Source organism: Lithobates pipiens, unplaced genomic scaffold, assembly GCF_037356315.1.
Source record: "Lithobates pipiens isolate NorthernLeopardFrog02 unplaced genomic scaffold, aLitPip1_a1.2 Scaffold_11, whole genome shotgun sequence".
NCBI classification, from domain to species: Eukaryota; Metazoa; Chordata; class Amphibia; order Anura; family Ranidae; genus Lithobates; species Lithobates pipiens.
In genome coordinates, this window is record NW_027507696.1 from 4,424,566 (window position 1) to 4,442,145 (window position 17,580).

Genomic DNA, 17,580 nt, shown 5'->3' on the forward strand with positions numbered 1-17,580 from the left:
TTCCTAATGCCAGATTGTATTATCTGGAATCTCAACTTCAGCAATTGTATGGCTGGAATATTATAGATTGTGAGGACCCTATACAACAAATGATATTTGCTCAATTACTGATAAATCCATCCGTACAGTTAATAGTAGTCCACCACTTTTAAACGTACTGTATTTATCGGCGTATAACACGCACCTTTTTCCCCCTAAAATCAGGGGGAAAGTGGGGGTGTGTGTTATACGCCGATCCCCCACAATTTTTAACTCTTTCTGCTGCTCTCTGCAGCTTCAGGGGTATTTTCGGTGCACTCGGCCGTTCCCGGCTATTTTCGCCCATTCTCTGCTATTTTCGGCCGTTCTCGGCTATTTTCAGAAAGCTGAAAGCCCCCGACAACGGCTGACTGTGGCCAAAAATAGCAGAGAACGGCCGAAAATAGCCGAGTGCAGCTGAAAATAGCCGAAAGCCACCGAGAGCGGCCGAGAACTACCGAGCGCCGCCGAAATACACAAGACATCCGCTCTGTATCTCGGCGGCTCCATTTTTAAATGACAAAGCCACAGAAAAGACTGCAAATGACTGACGAGACTAAATGCAAGGCTGCAAATGACTGACGAGGCTAAATGCAAGGCTGCAAATGACTGACAAGGCTAAATGCAAGGCTGCAAATGACTGACGAGGCTAAATGCAAGGTTGCAAATGACTGACGAGGCTAAATGCAAGGCTGCAAATGACTGACGAGGCTAAATGCAAGGCTGCAAGTGACTGACGAGGCTAAATGCAAGGCTGCAAATGACTGACGAGGCTAAATGCAAGGCTGCAAGTGACTGACGAGGCTAAATGCAAGGCTGCAAGTGACTGACGAGGCTAAATGCAAGGCTGCAAATGACTGACGAGGCTAAATGCAAGGCTGCAAATGACTGATGAGGCTAAATGCAAGGCTGCAAGTGACTGACAAGGCTGCAATGGAAGGCTGTAAATGACTGACAAGGTTACAATGGAAGGCTGCAAATGACACTGATAAGGCTGCATTGATGGACATTTAAATGTAAGTTTTTTTTCCTTAAACTTCCCTCCTAAAAGTTTTTTTCTTTGGAATTCCCCCCTAAACTTGGGGTGCGTGTTATACACCGATAAATACGGTAACTATCCCACATTTTATTTCATTCATAAAATTTGGACTCCTATTCAACGAGATACTCTTCATGAGGGATATAGTCAATATATGCCCATATGAAATAATCCGCAAATGTCTGAGGTAGTAAAACTTTCGATTTATGGAAAAGAGCTGGTATTCTGCTTTCTTGTCAACTTTATGATAATGAGGTTTTGCAACCATTTGACAAACCGGCAGAGAGATATAATTTGCCCAACAAGACAATATTCAATATTTTCAGCTGCGACATGCTCTGCAGAGTCAAGCAAAGAACTTTTTATTAAAATATAATCCTTCATCAATTCTAGCTATGGCAGTAACTGTAAGACGATCTAAACAGGGACTCATTGGGAACATATATTTTTCCTCTACAAGAGAAAACTAGAACAAATTTACTAGAGGGTAGCGCTAGATGGTAGCGAAGAGATCTGGAGACACTTAGTGATGAGGAGTGGGGTCAAGCTCTGAAGAACTTATTTGGGTATCCCTATCCTCCTCAGTGTTTGACACAGCTGTTTATGATTCATAGAGCTCACTATACTTCTTTAAATTTGCACTCTTGGAGCAAGGCAGCTACATTAAATTTTCCAAGATGTACTACTGATGTAGGTACACTCATACATATGTTATGGCGTTGTCCCAAACTGGATCATTGCTGAGAATGTGTATTTGACACTTTGAATTCCTTGTGTTTCTAATGCCGCGTACACACGACTGGACTTTCCGGCAGAAAAGGTCCGACGGTCTTCCCGACGGACTTAAGACGGACTTCCAACCGAACGGACTTGCCCACACACAAAAGGACCAAAGTCCATTCGTTTTGAACGTGATGACATACAACAGAAAAGGAAGTTCAACAGCTGCCCTAGCGTTGTATTTGGTCCGTCGGACCAGCATACAGACGAATGGTTTTCCCAATAGAAATTGATTCCGTCGGACAGATTTGAAACATGTTCTATTTCTAGGTCCGTCTGAATTTTTGAATAAAAAAGTTCAATGAAGCCCACACACGGTCGTAATATCCGATGGGATGATTCCTTCGTGCCTTTTCTGCCAGAAAGTTTAGTATTACAGGTTCATTATGATCCAAAGATAACATTGTTAGGGATTGTACCTGAGGGTACTCTCCCAGCTGAAATGGACGTGCTATGGCTAAGAACTGTGTATATGGCTCGTAAAGTCATAATACAAAAATGCATATCAAACCACTTGCCAACAATAGATCAATGGATAAAAGCAATAAATCTTAATTTAAGATGTGAGCAGTTGACCTATAAACATAGGAGATGCCCCGAAGGGTGGGCCCGGTGGGGGGACACCATCTAAACATACAGCTAAACATCCACGGAATGTGTCATGGCTGGAGGCCGCTGATGCCCCGAAACAAACACAGCCACCCAGTGACAGGCGCACATGAATGCCCCCGATGAACGGGGCCAAAGAGGTGACCCCACACAGTGAGGCCACGCTACATGGGCGCCCTTGGGCATCCATACGGGGATCCAATGGCAATTGGACAGGCAGATCTGGTGGAATGTCGTGCCACCATGGGCATCACTCCAACAATTTCATGAAGGCAGCATGCAAGCAGCCATCACAAAAAAAAAGGGGGGGGGGATATGGAGGGAAAAGAGAACAATAGTAATAGGGCCTTGCCAGATACACAAATCTATCCATAAATAGCTACATATAAAAACAGCACATTATACATCACACATGTACATAATAACAAATGTTACAAAATTCTAAATTATATATTCACATTCTAAATACCCCTCTGCACAAAAGGGAAAATGAAAAGGAATTTGACAAAAGCCAAAACAGCCGTAAATGCCCATATTGCCATCAAAAAGTGGTCCCCAAATGTGTGCATTTGCCCTTTTGCCTGAATATTTGAGCATATTAAAATGTGGCATTTGGTGAGCTTGGTTGGTGATGAGTTATATTTTCCCCAGCGAAGAGCTATTCATGTTTCCTTGCAAGCTTTCCTGTCTCTAATCATATTTTTCTGCTTAAAGAGGAAGTAAACCCTGATGGGTGTTGCTTCCTCTTTGATTCCCTGCAAAGGTAAAGCATAATGGACTACTATGCATCGCATCGCATCCATTATGTGTCACTTACCTGACACAGGAGCCAGCGAAGTCACCGCTGTCCCCTTGTGTATGGAGCCTCCATCTTCTTGGTGGGTCTCGCTGCTCCGGCGCTGTCATTCGACGGAGCCGCGATGACGTCACTCCCGCACATGCGCACGGGAGCCGCCACTCACGGCATATCGCCGTTAACAGCGGCGCGCTCAGTGCGCCTTGCATGCGCCGTAGACAGCGGTGTCTGTTTTGGCAAATATCTCCTAAACCGTGTAGGTTTAGAAGATATTTCTTGGACCTACAGGTAAGCCTTAATCTAGGCTTACCTGTAGGTCAAAGTGGTTTGTAAGGGTTTACAACCACTTTAAGGCAAGTGGCTGAGGCACCCTTTTGCTATTTAGGGAAATAAGCCCTTGAGTAGCACTGTGGAAGCTGTCTGCATGCCCAAGTTGGATGATCATAGATGCGCATTGCAGTAGCGAGAGATTTACGGAGAAAAAAAAGGGAAATTGGGGTGCTGTAACCCAGAGCAACCAATTTAAACTCAGCATCTAACACCGTGCAGAAGACTTGCTCGTAAAAACTGATTTTTGATTTTCTCTCTGTTACTGTGCACCACTGCCCTTTACACGTTGTCAATAAAAATAAGCTCTTATGCCGCGTACACACGACCAGACTTTTCGAGGGACTAAAGCCGCGTACACACGGGCGGACTGTATGGCCTACTTAGTCCGTCGAAACACATTTCAGCTGACAGTCCGCTCGTGTGTGGGCTTCAGCTGACTTTTTCAGCGTGCAGTCCGGTGTACTAAGTATTTCGGATTTTTCGAAATACTGTCCGTCATACTTTGGTTTCAGCGGACAATCCGCTCGTGAGTAGGCTAGTTCGACGGACTAAGAATGGCGCATGCTCAGAAAGGATTTACACGGCGGAAGGTTGCATTGCTGTGTATTGGACTTCCTATTTCTAGTCCCATCGTACGTGCTGTACACGTCATCGCGCAAGCTTTCGACGGACTGTTTGTGCATCCGTGTGTGGTCAAGTCCGTTCATTCGAAAGTAGGACGGACTGTCCGTCGGATTGTATGACGGACTAAGTAGGCCATACAATCCGCCCGTGTGTACGCGGCTTAAGTCTGACAGACTTTCGACGGAGTTCTGACGGAGTTCTGACAGAGTTCTGACGGACTTTCCGAATGAACGGACTTGGCCACACACAATCACACCAAAGTCCGACGGATTCGAACGTGATGACGTATGACTGGACTAGAATAAGGAAGTTCATAGCCAGTAGCCAATAGCTGCCCTAGCGTCGGTTTTTGTCCGTCGGACTAGCATACACACGAGCGGATTTCTCGGTAGGAACCGGGTCCGGCAGAGTTCTGTCGGAAAAATTTGAAACATGTTCCATTTCTAAAGTCTGTCAGACTTTTGCAAATCAAAAGTCCGCTGCAGCCCACACACGATCGAATGGTCTGCCGGAATCATTCCGTCTGACTTTTGATGTTGAAAAGTCTGGTTGTGTGTACGGGGCATAACATATTCAAGCTTGGGAAAAAATAAATCTGCATTATGAAGCATTTATTTCTGGAAAGCTGCTAATTGCACACACCAGTCATCCCGTTTATTAACTATAAAGTCATTTGCAAGCTGTTTACCAGCATTTTGTTCTGCATTAGTGGTAAGGATTGCTCAGCATCCCTGTTTTGACTTAATCTCAAGAGCCGGGTTACAATATGATTTGTGCTCATTCAGTAAGTAGGCGATGCTGTAAGCTGATTACTGACTTTTGGCCTTACTGCAGCTGCAAAAAAAATTAATCTCTAATCCTCAATTTATTCAACTGGAATAATAGTAAATAAATTTAGCAAATGGTTAATAAACAAGGAGTTTATCATCTACTGTCTGCCTCCAACTGTGTCTTAGCAGTGCAAGAAGGAGTGGTCCGAAATACTGCAGAATGTGTAAGATACAATTAGGAAAGTCTATTAGCAACACTATAGAACAGATAGAAACTGGTGTTTTGTGATATCTTTAATAAAACTTTTATTTTAAAAATGATATCTTATGCACACAAGGGCACTTGGCACTGCACTTGCTAAATCCTAAGGGTACAGATCATCGATTGTCAATGTTCAACACCTAGTCACTGCCGCAAATTCTTGTGTGTTTTGCAGGACCCTCTTCCTCGGTGCTACACATTGATGCCATTTGGCATGCGATTTGACATGTCCAATCGCATGCCAAATCGGAGGCTAATGTCCTCAATGGAACCGTCCGAAACGGTGCGACGCCGACTTCAGGTGCAATTTTTCAATAGACATCTGTGCAGGAAACCGCACAGATGTCTCTGATATCGTCAGACTGACATGCGGGAAGGCAATTGTGCGAGTTCACCTAAACTCGTACATTTTCAATGCCGCAGCAGTGTGAACCTCGGCTAAAACAGAGTTTGCCTTAAATAGCCCTCCTCTCAGTCAATGAAAAATATTTTTTGTACAGTGTCAAAATAAATCCACACAAATGATGCATGCTATCTAGGTTGTTATCACTATGTACAACTCTGAATTTCATTTACACCCCATAAAATGAAATACCCAGATAGCAAGCAATTGTGCTGCCAGTTTAAAAATGACTTGCTAAGCTATTGCTAGACTTGCCAGACTTCACAAGTTTGTTTCACAATTGCGCATTGCATGACTCTAAATCAACTTTCTTTGCAAACATTCTGGAAGTCTGCTGCAAGTTCTGGTTTCAGTTATGTTGTGCAATAGTCATCCCACCACAGGGGTCACTGTGGCTGAATTTTCATAATGTAGACTTGCAGAGCTCTTGCCGTAGACTCACCACTGCAACTTTGCTCTTGATAGAGACTTGCCATGCAAATCTTTACAAGTTTTACAAGTTGTAAAAGTGTCAACTAGAACTTATGCTTCAAGTGCTCTGCGAGTGTATAACTTCTCAGTGAAATTGTGCAGCAACTTAACAGACTTACATTTGACAGTGAGAATTACAATTCCGGCTGGAGCACTCAGATCACAGTAGGTCGCTCACACTCCAGCTCCCCTCCCCCCCCCCATTCATTAATTGTCTTGTATTCTTTTCAATGAATGCAAAGTGCTCTATGATTGGGGGAAGGGAGATCATGACAGTCATCCCCCCCCCTTCAATCACAAGCACCTTGCATTCATTTAAAATATTTTTTAATTGGTGAATATAATTGTACCGTGCTCTACTGCAGAAATTTTAAAGTCCTGCCCTGTTCTCTTGCATGAACTACAGAACATCTCTGCGCTATGGTATGTTGAGGGAATAAGAAGTTAGGAAGCTGTTCTGTAGTCCAAATTAGGAGGAAGCAGCCTAGTGTACCTTGCATTCATTTAAAATATTTTTTAATTGGTAAATATAATTGTACCGTGATCTACTGCAGAAATCTCAAAGTCCTGCGCTGTTCTCTTGCATGAACTACAGAACATCTCTTCGCTATGGTATGTTGAGGGAATAAGAAGATAGGAAGTTGTTCTGTAGTCCAAATTAGGAGGAAGCAGCCTAGTGTACCTTGCATTCATTTAAAATATTTTTTAATTGGTGAATATAATTGTACCGTGCTCTGCTGCAGAAATCTCAAAGTCCTGCCCTGTTCTCTTGCATGAACTACAGAAAATCTCTTCGCTATGGTATGTTGAGGGAATGAGAAGATAGGAAGCTGTTCTGTAGTCCAAATTAGGAGGAAGCAGCCTAGTGTAAGTACTTTTTGAGTCCCTGACCCAGAAATTGGTTGATGCTAGAGGATCAGCATTAAAGCCAATTATGTAGTATTCCCCAAAAGAGTCAAGGGCAACCCAGGTATTTTGTGACAGGTTTCATTTAACATACCCACATATTTTAATGTTGGATTTTTGACCTGTACATACATTTGAGAAATATACTGTGTAATTAAATAAGTATACAATACATTATAAGGTCGGTCACAAAGCAAATGACAAAAATTGACTTCCAATGTTTAAAGCAGTCCTGTTGTCAAAGTAATATTCTCCCCCTCTCATCCACTCTATTCTCTAAGCCCTTGTACACACGGGTCGGACATTCCGGATTTTGTCGGAAAATCCGATCGTACGTAACGTGATGATGTTATTTCGTTACAACGGGACTACGTTCAGGCTAGTAGCCAATAGCTTTGGTCTAGGAATTTGATCTGAGCATGCGTGGCACTTTGTCCGATCGGAATTCTCTACACACAATCGGACAAAGTCCGATCGGATCATGTTGTCGGAAAGTTTTATAGCCCAGCTCTAAAACTTTGTCCGTCGGATATTCCGATGGAAACAGTCCGATGGAGCCCACACATGGTCGGATTATCCGACAACGCGGTCCGATCGGACATTTTCCATCAGAATGTCCTCACCGTGTGTACAAGGGCTTAGAGAAGGAGAAACTGCAGATTACTTTAGCCAGTGAAACTTCTGGTCTGAGATCCCACTAGTAGCTGGTCATCTGGCCAAATGCTTAAGCCTCGTACACACGGTACCAACCGAGCATCAGATTTTTGTCAAAAGGGCTTGTGCCAGGATCTTGTCTTGCATACTAATAGTACACAATTGTTGTGCCATAAACACAAAGGTAGTGCCGTACTTTTGGGCTCCTTCTGCTAAGTATTGACTCCGAGCTCTGTAGCTTTGTACTTTCGACTTTTGTGTGACGGATTTGTGTACTGACCATACGAAAAACTGATGTCAAACCGGTGTCCGCCGAAAATTTACTAGCCTGTCATACAACATTTGTTGGTCGAAAGTTGGACAACAATTGTCAAAAGGAGCGTACTAACGGTAAGATTTTAGGACAACAGTCTCTCAACAGACAATCCCCTGCCAACAATCGTACCGTGTGTACGAGGCTTATGGCATTAGATCACATTGATCCCTGCTAACGGTAGATTACCTATTCTGAAATCTGATTTTCCCCCTCAGCAGAGCTAAAAAGGTCTAGGCATTCGGCCAAATGACCAGCCATGATTAAATCTCAAAACAAAATTACTCTCAAGGTAAGTATTTAGTGATTTCTTATAAAATTAAGGCTTTTTTTTTTTTTAAAATAACATGTTATACTTGCCTGCTTTGTGCAATGGTTTTGCACAGAGGGGCTTTGAACCTCCCCTGTCGACTCTCTCCACTCCTCCTCTTCTCCACATGCCCTCCATATGCTATGGGGCCTACGCGTGGGTGCACTCCCGAGCTGAGCTGTGTGCATCCATAGACACACACAGCTCAGCCCTGCTTTCTGCCTACAGCAGGGGTGCCCAACCTTTTGAAGAACGAGGGCCAGTTAAGCGACTTGGTAACCGGTCGTGGGCCACAATGAGCAGAGCGGGTGGATGGCATGTTCGTGTCCACTAGCCATTTGCAGAGCGGGCACAGACGCAGTCCACGATACTTTTTGGCGGACCGTATTGGAGGTAGAACACAAGTCGGTTTATGTCTGCCGCTACTTAGAGGTGAATGGAGGGTCCAATTGGTCGGACTGACTGTGTGAAAGGGGTCCAAGGCTGCTTTCACAATGATGCGCTGCGGTTTACCCGCACCACGTGTACAACGAAGTGTAGCTTTGGCTTTCCTGCAGTTTGCAATAGACTTCTATTATATTCTGCAGGTTTGGTGCACTTTCAGAAAGCTCATCAACCTCTCAGGTAATAATAGAAGTCTATGGCTCAGTGCAGGTAAATTGCTCTGCACCTGCGGATCAGTTTGAAAGCAGCTCAGTAACCACTGCAGAAAAGATATGCCCATATATACACTGTGATTTTAGTAATAAACAGCTTTAATAACAGTATTCTTTCTATTCTATCCCAGAGCAGGAGGTCGCGGGCCACATCGGAGGGCTCCGCGGGCCACATGTGGCCCCCGAGCCACTGGTTGGGCACCCCTGGCCTACAGTATTTGATTGACAGCAGAAGAAGCCAATGGCTCCCACTGCTACCTTTGTGTCCTGTGAATGTAGGAAAAGAGTAAAACATTGCTACAGACAGGTACAGTGCCGGATCGAGTAAAGACTTAAAGTGGGGTTCCACCCTAAAGTGGAACTTCTGCTCATCGGAACCCTCCCCCCCCCCTCCGGTGTCACAGTCTTTCAGGGGGGAGGGGGGTGCATATACCTGTCTAAGACAGGTATTTGCACCCACTTCCGGGCATAGACTCCCACGGGATGTCTATGCCTCTTCCTGTCCCGGCGTGCTGTCTGCTGGGACACACACAGGTCCCAGAGACAGCGCGGACCATTCCCATTGCGCTGCGCGACTCGCGCATGCGCAGTAGGGAACCGGGAAGTGAAGCTGCAACGCTTCACTTCCTGATTCTCTCACTGAGAATGGCGGCGGCAGCAGCCGAGGGCCGAGCGGCTGCCGACATCTCTGGACCCCGGGACAGGTGAGTGTCCATTTATTAAAAGTCAGCAGCTGTAGTATTTATAGCTGCTGGCTTTTAATATTTTTTTTGTAGGTGGAATCCCTCTTTAAGTATGAGCAAACTCGATGGACTACTCAGTCTCTTTTTCTGCTGTCACTTTTCTATGTTTCTAAGTAAGTATTTGGTGGGGCGGGGGGTGGATACTCCTACTGGGAATGCATTAAAGGACCAGGCAGATAAAAAATACATAAATGAAAGTATAAGCTCACCTTTTGTAACACGTTACACCCATATTTAAGGTCCAACATGTTATATATGCACCAGCCCCCGCTCCCCCAACCCCAGTCCCCTGTTTTGACAACTAGCGGGGATCTCCTACCCCAACTAGTTATAACAATCTGCCCGCCCCGTGTCATCCATTCACAGTGTTCTGTGAATGGGAAAAACGACAAGGTGTGACAGCGTTTGCTTTTTTTTTTTTTTAAAGTGGTTGTAAACCCTCCCCCACAACTTTGTCAAATGTAAATCAGCATAAAAAAACCCTAATGAACACTGCTTGTAGATATCTCCTTACTTGCTTAGTATTGTTGTAATCCTTGTTGTTCTGTAGAATGAAGTCACTGAGCATGCGCAGATCTCCCCTGATTTAAAGAGGAAGTAAACCCTGATGGGTTTACTTCCTCTTTTTTTCCCTGCAAAGGTAAAGCATAATGGACTACTATGCATCGCATCGCATCGCATACTAGCTCATTATGTGTCACTTACCTGACACAGGAGCCAGCGAAGTCGCCGCTGTCCCCTGTAGTCCGTCGCATCCATCTTGCTGGTGGCGTCTTGCAGCTCCGACGAATGACAGCTGTGAAGCCGCGATGACGTCACTCCCGCGCATGCGCACGGGAGTCGCGTCTCGCAGCTCCGCCACTGCCATTCGGCGAAGCCGCGATTGCGTCACTCCCGCGCATGCGCACGGGAGTCGACAAATTAGGCAAATCCATTCTTGGACTTGCCGCATTTAGTGCGCCTGCGCGCCGCTGTCTACGGCGCATGCGCCGTAGACAGCGGTGCCCATTTTCGGGCAAATATCTCCTAAACCATATAGGTTTAGGAGATATTGCTTGGACCTACAGGTAAGCCTTAATCTAGGCTTACCTGTAGGTCAAAGTGGTCTGAAAGGGTTTACTTCCTCTTTAAGGCACACTCTCTATGTCTTATCTATCTGTTATCAGGACTTCCTACAGCACAACACTCTGCTAATCACTCTAAACTTGGCCATTACTGCAGTCTTATCAGCTGAAGCTGATAAGTCTGACAAAGGGAAACATTAGACAATTGGCACAAGTGAACACTATGAAATAAACAAGTAAGCTATGAACAGGGAATCCAGGTTGCTATAGAAACGTTGGATTGAGAAGGAGGCTTGGTGAACAGTACAGGAAGTGCTCAATGTAAGGGCAGAAATACACACCACTGTGGACTCAGAAAACAATACTTAAGATGGCGCTGCCTAACCCCTGGAAACAAGTTTTTTAAAGTTTCTTTAAACAATAAGTAATATGCGATTTGGGCTGGATTACAGTGGCTATAGTCTGATAATTACTTATTATAATGGACTAAATGAAAAGAAGCATCAGAGTGGGAGAGTTTACTTCCTCTTTAATGCAAGCAGTGTAGGAACCTGAGTTTGATGTGGTATTAGCTTCTTGCAGTCCCTGTCCAGCAGAGCTTAGACTGGGGGAAGGATAAGGTTGTGCTGCATTAATAGGGGGCATACTGACAGAAGGAGAGATCAGAGTAGTAGAGAGATGAGCTTGTTGGTCTGCTGCTTCTCCTTTCAATGTCCAGTCACAGGCTAGGGTGAGCCAAGGTTTGCACGTATTTCTGAACTGTGACATGGCTATGTAAATCTAAAACCAGTTGAACACTTCTGTCCAAAGATTTCCAAATCCTTTAGTCATGTAAAAAAAACTCCCACATACGTATTGCATCTGTATATTAACTTGTTTGTCTGGTGTTCTGCCTTCTAGTAGTGGAGAAAATAGGAGATAGGTGGTTCTTATTTCGATAGTAGGGCTCCTGTAAATTTGTACCTGGATGTTTCCATTGCCTACAAAAGAGGCATCTTAGTAAAACTGTTAGCTTTAGAAATTGTATATATTACTATGGTTTCCCTTATTCTTTTACATGCCCTTGCTACAGGGGCGGACTGACAACTCATGGGGCCCCCGGGCAATGGGAGATTATGGGACCCCCAGGAAATCCAGAGATTATGGGGCCACACAGTAGACACAAACACACACACACACACACACACACACACACACACACACACACAGTAGACAATCACACAGTATACACAGACATGTTTCTATTGGCTGAGAAGGTACTGGAGAGGGGGGGCAGCTATAATCTCAGGATTTTTAGACCAAAAGGATGTCGGTAAGGGACATTTCAGAGACAGATGTAAAAAAAAAAAAGACACACATCTTTTACATACTGTCCCTAGTTTACTGAGGCTGGCAACCCTGATAGGGCCCCCTAGTGGCATGGGGCCCTTGGGCAGTGCCCAAGTGGCCCAATGGTCAGTCCGCCCCTGCCTTGCTTTATCCACTGTATCCAACTTGAAGCATTCAGATTTTTTTTTTTTGTTACCATGGAACTATAGCCAAGGTTATGTCTATAGAGAGACTAGAGAATACTGTGTGTACCCTACCAAAGAAAAATAATACAAAAAAAAAAAAACAACAGCATGGTACGAATGTGTCCCCATAGTAACAAACTCAATATAAACCGAGCATGGCGGATGCATGAACCTGTAGAAACATATGAAACAATGCTGATAATAAATACTAATAACTTATGACATCACATTTGTAATGAGGGGCTCTAAATCAGTAACAGTATATATTTTTCAGCGGCAGACAAGAAAGGGAAGAGTGCCACGTTGCATTATGGAGAATCACAACCACAAGTCGGCGGCCTGCTCCAGACTCGGATGGAAATTAGAGACCGGATAAAGGTAATCATTCTGCTTTTACTTTATATTTTAATTAACCATTTCTTGCAGGATTGCTTGATTTAAAATGAAATAACCCCGATTTATTTATTTATTTTTAGACTTTTTGTAATTTTTTTTTTTTATTACTATTCTAAAATCCTTATTGGGTCCTCCGGTATTTCAGTCTCTATCCTAAAAGCAATCAGACCAACCAGACGTTTTGATGAACCAAAACGCCAGAACAAAATGTGATAGCGAGCGTGTCTGAGCTTCTTTAGTCTATTCTCATTTGTGAAAACAATAGCTTTTTGTTTTGCCACATTTAGCCTAGGTTACCCTGGTTTTCTGCTATACTTCAGTATAAGTCAGCACAAAATACAAGAGGAGGGCTGAAAAAATTGAAGAAGGTAACAAAGTCTGAGGTGTGATCAAAGTAGTTCCACCCAGTACTCTTGATCCTGTACGTGTCTGATTGAAAATTTTCCCAGCAGACCATGTATTCCAGACGGCTGAAGGAGTCCGTCTTGCAAGCCCAGTCAATAAGGAAGTAGTGCCCAGTTTGCTCCAGTTTACTATTGCTAAATGTTCCACTGTTAGCAGGGCCGTCTTTAAGGCAGGGCAAAAGGGGCAGCTGCCCTGGGCCCTGTCATTATTGTGGGGCCCAAAGCAGCTGACCCATACTTGCCAACTATCCCAGTTTAAATTCCCTCATCTCTTGAGTTTTTAGTCCAGTGTTGTGTCCTGATATCTCAGTGTGAAGTTCTGTTACTAATGCAGCTCAGCTCTGCCCTATTGTTGTGTACAGATGACTCACCTGCAGACCCTGTGTTTACATGTAAATACCAGCATCGATAAGTAAATAGCGGCTGCATTCATATGTAAATAGCAGCGGACCGGCAGCATTCATATGTGAATAGAAACAGCATTCATATGTATATCATGCCCCCCTGAGGTCATATCCACCATCACCTATATGGAATGCTGTCCACTGGGGAGATAGAGGGGCATGTACTGATCCCAGGAGTCCTAGGATCTCTAGGTGTTTTCTGTCTATTAATGGGTCCCCTGACCTCCTTGGTCCATGTTGTGCAGGCAGTGAGGAGAAGATGTGCTGTAACCTCTAGCAACCAACCAGTAAGCTGTAATGATGTGCAGTAACATCTAGCAACCAATCAGTGAGCAGTATTGATGTACAGCAATCTCTAGCAACCAATCAACAAGCATAAATCATGTGCTGTAACCTCTAGCAACTAATCAGTGAGCGGTAACGATATACACTGTAACCTCTGGCAACCAATTGCAATTGCTGCCTCATCTGATTCAGTAAACTGAATTTGAGTCTAGCTGCGATTTATTGTATGCCTCAAAGTAAGTGGAGAGTGAAACTGCATGGAAGGGGGGGGGGCCCAAGAAATGTTTTGCCCAGGGTCCAACCTATATTAAAGACGGCCCTGACTGTTAGAATGCATTGTAATGGGGACAGGGGACAGCCCTGTCAGGCATTATTCCGCATCTCCAAAGGGCAGGAATGAAGGCCATTAGACCTAACACAAATTGCTGGATTGTGATAGGAGGCTAACATTTTGTAAAGCATGTTAGGTCCCAGTCGGATTTGTGAATGTGTGGCCTTAAGGAACACCCAGTTTACTCGGTTGAATGCCTTTTCGGCATCGACAGATATTTGGCATGCAGATATCTTATGTTTCTGGGCATATTCCATCACGGATATGGTTTTAAGAGTATTATCTCTGGCTTTCCTGTCTGGGGTAAATCCCACTTGGTCAAGCTGAAGAAGATCTGCAATATTTGGGTAAGACAGTTAGCCAACATCTAAGCCCTTGTACACATGATCGGAGATTCCGACAACCAAATCCGTCGGATTTTGTCCGACGGATTTTGTCCGAAACTGTTGTATACACACGGTTGGACGAAGTTGTCGGAAAATATTTCGTTACGACGGGACTATGTTCAGGCTAGTAGCCAAAAGCTTTGATGTAGGAATTTGATCTGAGCATGCGTGGAACTTTGTTCGATCGGAATTCTCTACACATGATCGCAGTATGTCCAATCGGAGCATTTTGTCTGAAAATATTTCCGGCAAGTTGGAAAAGTTGGTCCGACAGATATTCCAACGGAAACAGTCTGATGCAGACCACACACAGTCGGAATATCTGACAGAACGCTCCGATCGGACACATTCCGACGGAATCTCCGACCGTGTGTACAAGGGCTTAGAATATAAGCAAATATCAATGTTTGTGAGAGATATGGAACAGTAGCTACTACACAAGGTGGTGTCTTTTTCCTGGTTTAGGCAGAACTGCTATGTGGGCCTCTAGGGCTTGGGATTGAAAAACCAACTCCCGGTGAAATGGCATTGTAAATTTTCATGAGGAATTGAGCCAGGGGAATCACAAAGAGCTTATTAAAGCAGCCTTTAGGACTTTTATTAAGTTGATGAAAAGGTTGTTCTAAACTGTCTACCTCAGTCAACTGTAAGGTGGGGAGATCGGTCCGAGTAACGCACTCTCTAATTTTAGTAGATAGGGCACAATTCTGTTCATATGTTGTGGCAGTGGAAATATTATTAAAAAAAGATTCATAGAACATACAAAACTCTTAATTGATTTCCTTGGGCGGATGCGAACATCAGGCTGTTGGAAATGGAGGTCATACCATTTTTAGCATGATATCCTCTAAGAGCCTACACGCTTGTCTTCCTACAAATACGGCTTTGTACAGTAGGGTTTTTTCATGGAGAGGGTTTTCTAGTTTCTAGGGGCCGAGTTGGTGTCTGGCCTCCTGACAATTTCCGCACAGTGGTGTAGTGGTTAGCACTTTCACCTAGCAGTAAGAAGGGTCGCTGGTTCAAATCCCAACCACGACACTACCTGCCTGGAGTTTGCATGTTCTCCCTGTGCCTGCGTGGGTTTCCGCCGGGCACTCCGGTTTCCTCCCACACTCCAAAGACATGCAGGTAGGCTAATTGGCTTCTGTCCAAAATTGGCCCTAGTATATGAATGGGGACCTTGGATTGTGGGCTCCTTGAGGGTAGAGACTGATGTGAGTGTGCGATGTACAGGGATAGGGACAATTGTAGACACTCGCTCAGGTTGAACTGGATGGACTGGTGTCTTTATTCAACCTCACTAACTATGTAACTATGTACGATTGTTGTAGTTTATCAGAGGTCTAGAGTTTGAAAACCCATGTTAAGGGAGTTTGAATTAGTGTTATGCAGGATTTTTTTAAGGCGTGAGCCGTGCTTTACGAAAATGCCCCATAGCACACATTTTAGAGCCTCCCACTGAGTGTGCAGAGGTGTGTCATCTTGTTGGTGATCAGAAATAAAATGAGAGATTGTAGCTACTATTTCTGACCTGCATACGGTGTCTTTATGCAGATTACCGTTAAGTTTCCAGGCCCACCCCTGTTTGGTGAGGATAGGTATTACCAGGGGCGTAACTATAGGGGGTGCAGCAGTCGCGACCGCAACTGGGCCCTGTGCTGCAGGGGGCCCATGCAGCCCCCTCTACATATGGCCGGCAGCAGCATAAGCAGCTAGGGGTACCTGGAGTTCCACCGCCGGACTCGGAGGGAAGGGCCCTGGCTGGGGTTCAGGGGGGCCCTTCATGGTTTCTTGCATCGGGGCCCTGAAGGTTCTAGTTACGCCACTGGGTATTACGATTTGACATTCACAAACATTTTTGAAAAACAAAGCTGGAATGTTGGAAGTAAAAAAAAAATGTAACTGATCTACGTGCTTGCTCTAGTCAGTCAGAGTTATAGCCATTTAGGCAATTAGCGTTTTCAGAAGAAACCAGCAATTGCGGGCCATATGCTGTTTTTTCTTTTCTTTTTTTTTCTTTTTACTCAAACACAGCAATAGAAACTGCTTTGGACACAGTAGGGAAGGGCTCTGTCAGATTTTTGTTGTGACCTGTGTCCCTCTTGGGGAAATTTCCCTTCGCTTTTTTATCATAGCAGTAAGTGATGGGAAATTTGTCCAACAGGGATGCATGCAAAAAATTATTATTATTTTTTTTTATTATTATTATTTATTACTGTCTGTACTACTACCTCCCTGTACTGGTGACAACCACACACACTTCCAATTTTTTGTGTGGACATCACAGGTGCAGGAAGTGAGGAAAAATGTTTTCCTATGAGATCACAGAAATGTATAAAAACCTGACAAAAATGTTATCTCTTGACCTCTCTATTTGAAGCAAAAAAAAAAAATAGACTTTTTGAACAGCATATATCCATGTCATATTTTGTTCTTCTTTCTGGAGGCCCAGCTAGAGCTGCAAGAGAAGGACCTGGCTGTGTTAAAGCTGAAAGCAGAGATGGAGGCCAGAGAAGCAGAGAGGTGTATGCAAGAAATGCTGATACGGGATAACTTGCATGTAAGCAAGCACTATTTGAAAGTAACATGTCCAGAACTTAAAAAAACCTATTATTTTTTTTCAAATCTGCAGCCCTTCCTATGAAAGAATCTTACATTATTGTTCCCATGCCTCTGTCAGCAAACATATAGAGTTGTGAGCTTTTGGTGACCACTCTCCTATCACAGCTGATTGGATATACCAGGGGGAAAAAAAAAAAGCACCTTTCAGGTTGCAACGCTATTTAAAAAATATTTAAGAAAGTTAACCTAGGTCAAAAAAAATATATATAAAAAATTGCAACCAAAAGTTTCTCATGGGGCAATGAAATCTTGTGTTTTAGCTTATACATTTGTTTGATATGCAGGATCTACCGGTTAAACTGAGGTCTAAGAAAATGCATCCCAGAGACAATGAACACGAGAAATGTTCTAATCGATCAATGATAAGTAAGTCAGGAGATTCAGCTCAGAGGTGGGTACTGCTCTACAGTTATATAACTACAGTCATATATTATATATATATATTAGTGACCAAGAAATGTATCAAAACAAGTTGCACATGCTTCAAGGA

General features: G+C 43.9%; 1 protein-coding gene across 1 annotated transcript in view; it reads left to right on the top strand.

Moving 5' to 3' along the window:
• CCDC187 (coiled-coil domain containing 187) overlaps positions 1-17,580 on the top strand; it is a 151,165-nt gene that overhangs the window by 59,571 nt on the left and 74,014 nt on the right. Inside the window, exons 15-17 of the mRNA XM_077468195.1 lie at positions 12,537-12,640; positions 16,915-17,028; positions 17,375-17,481. Of these exons, the coding sequence (XP_077324321.1) occupies positions 12,537-12,640; positions 16,915-17,028; positions 17,375-17,481 (325 nt within the window). The remainder of the gene's footprint in view (positions 1-12,536; positions 12,641-16,914; positions 17,029-17,374; positions 17,482-17,580) is intronic.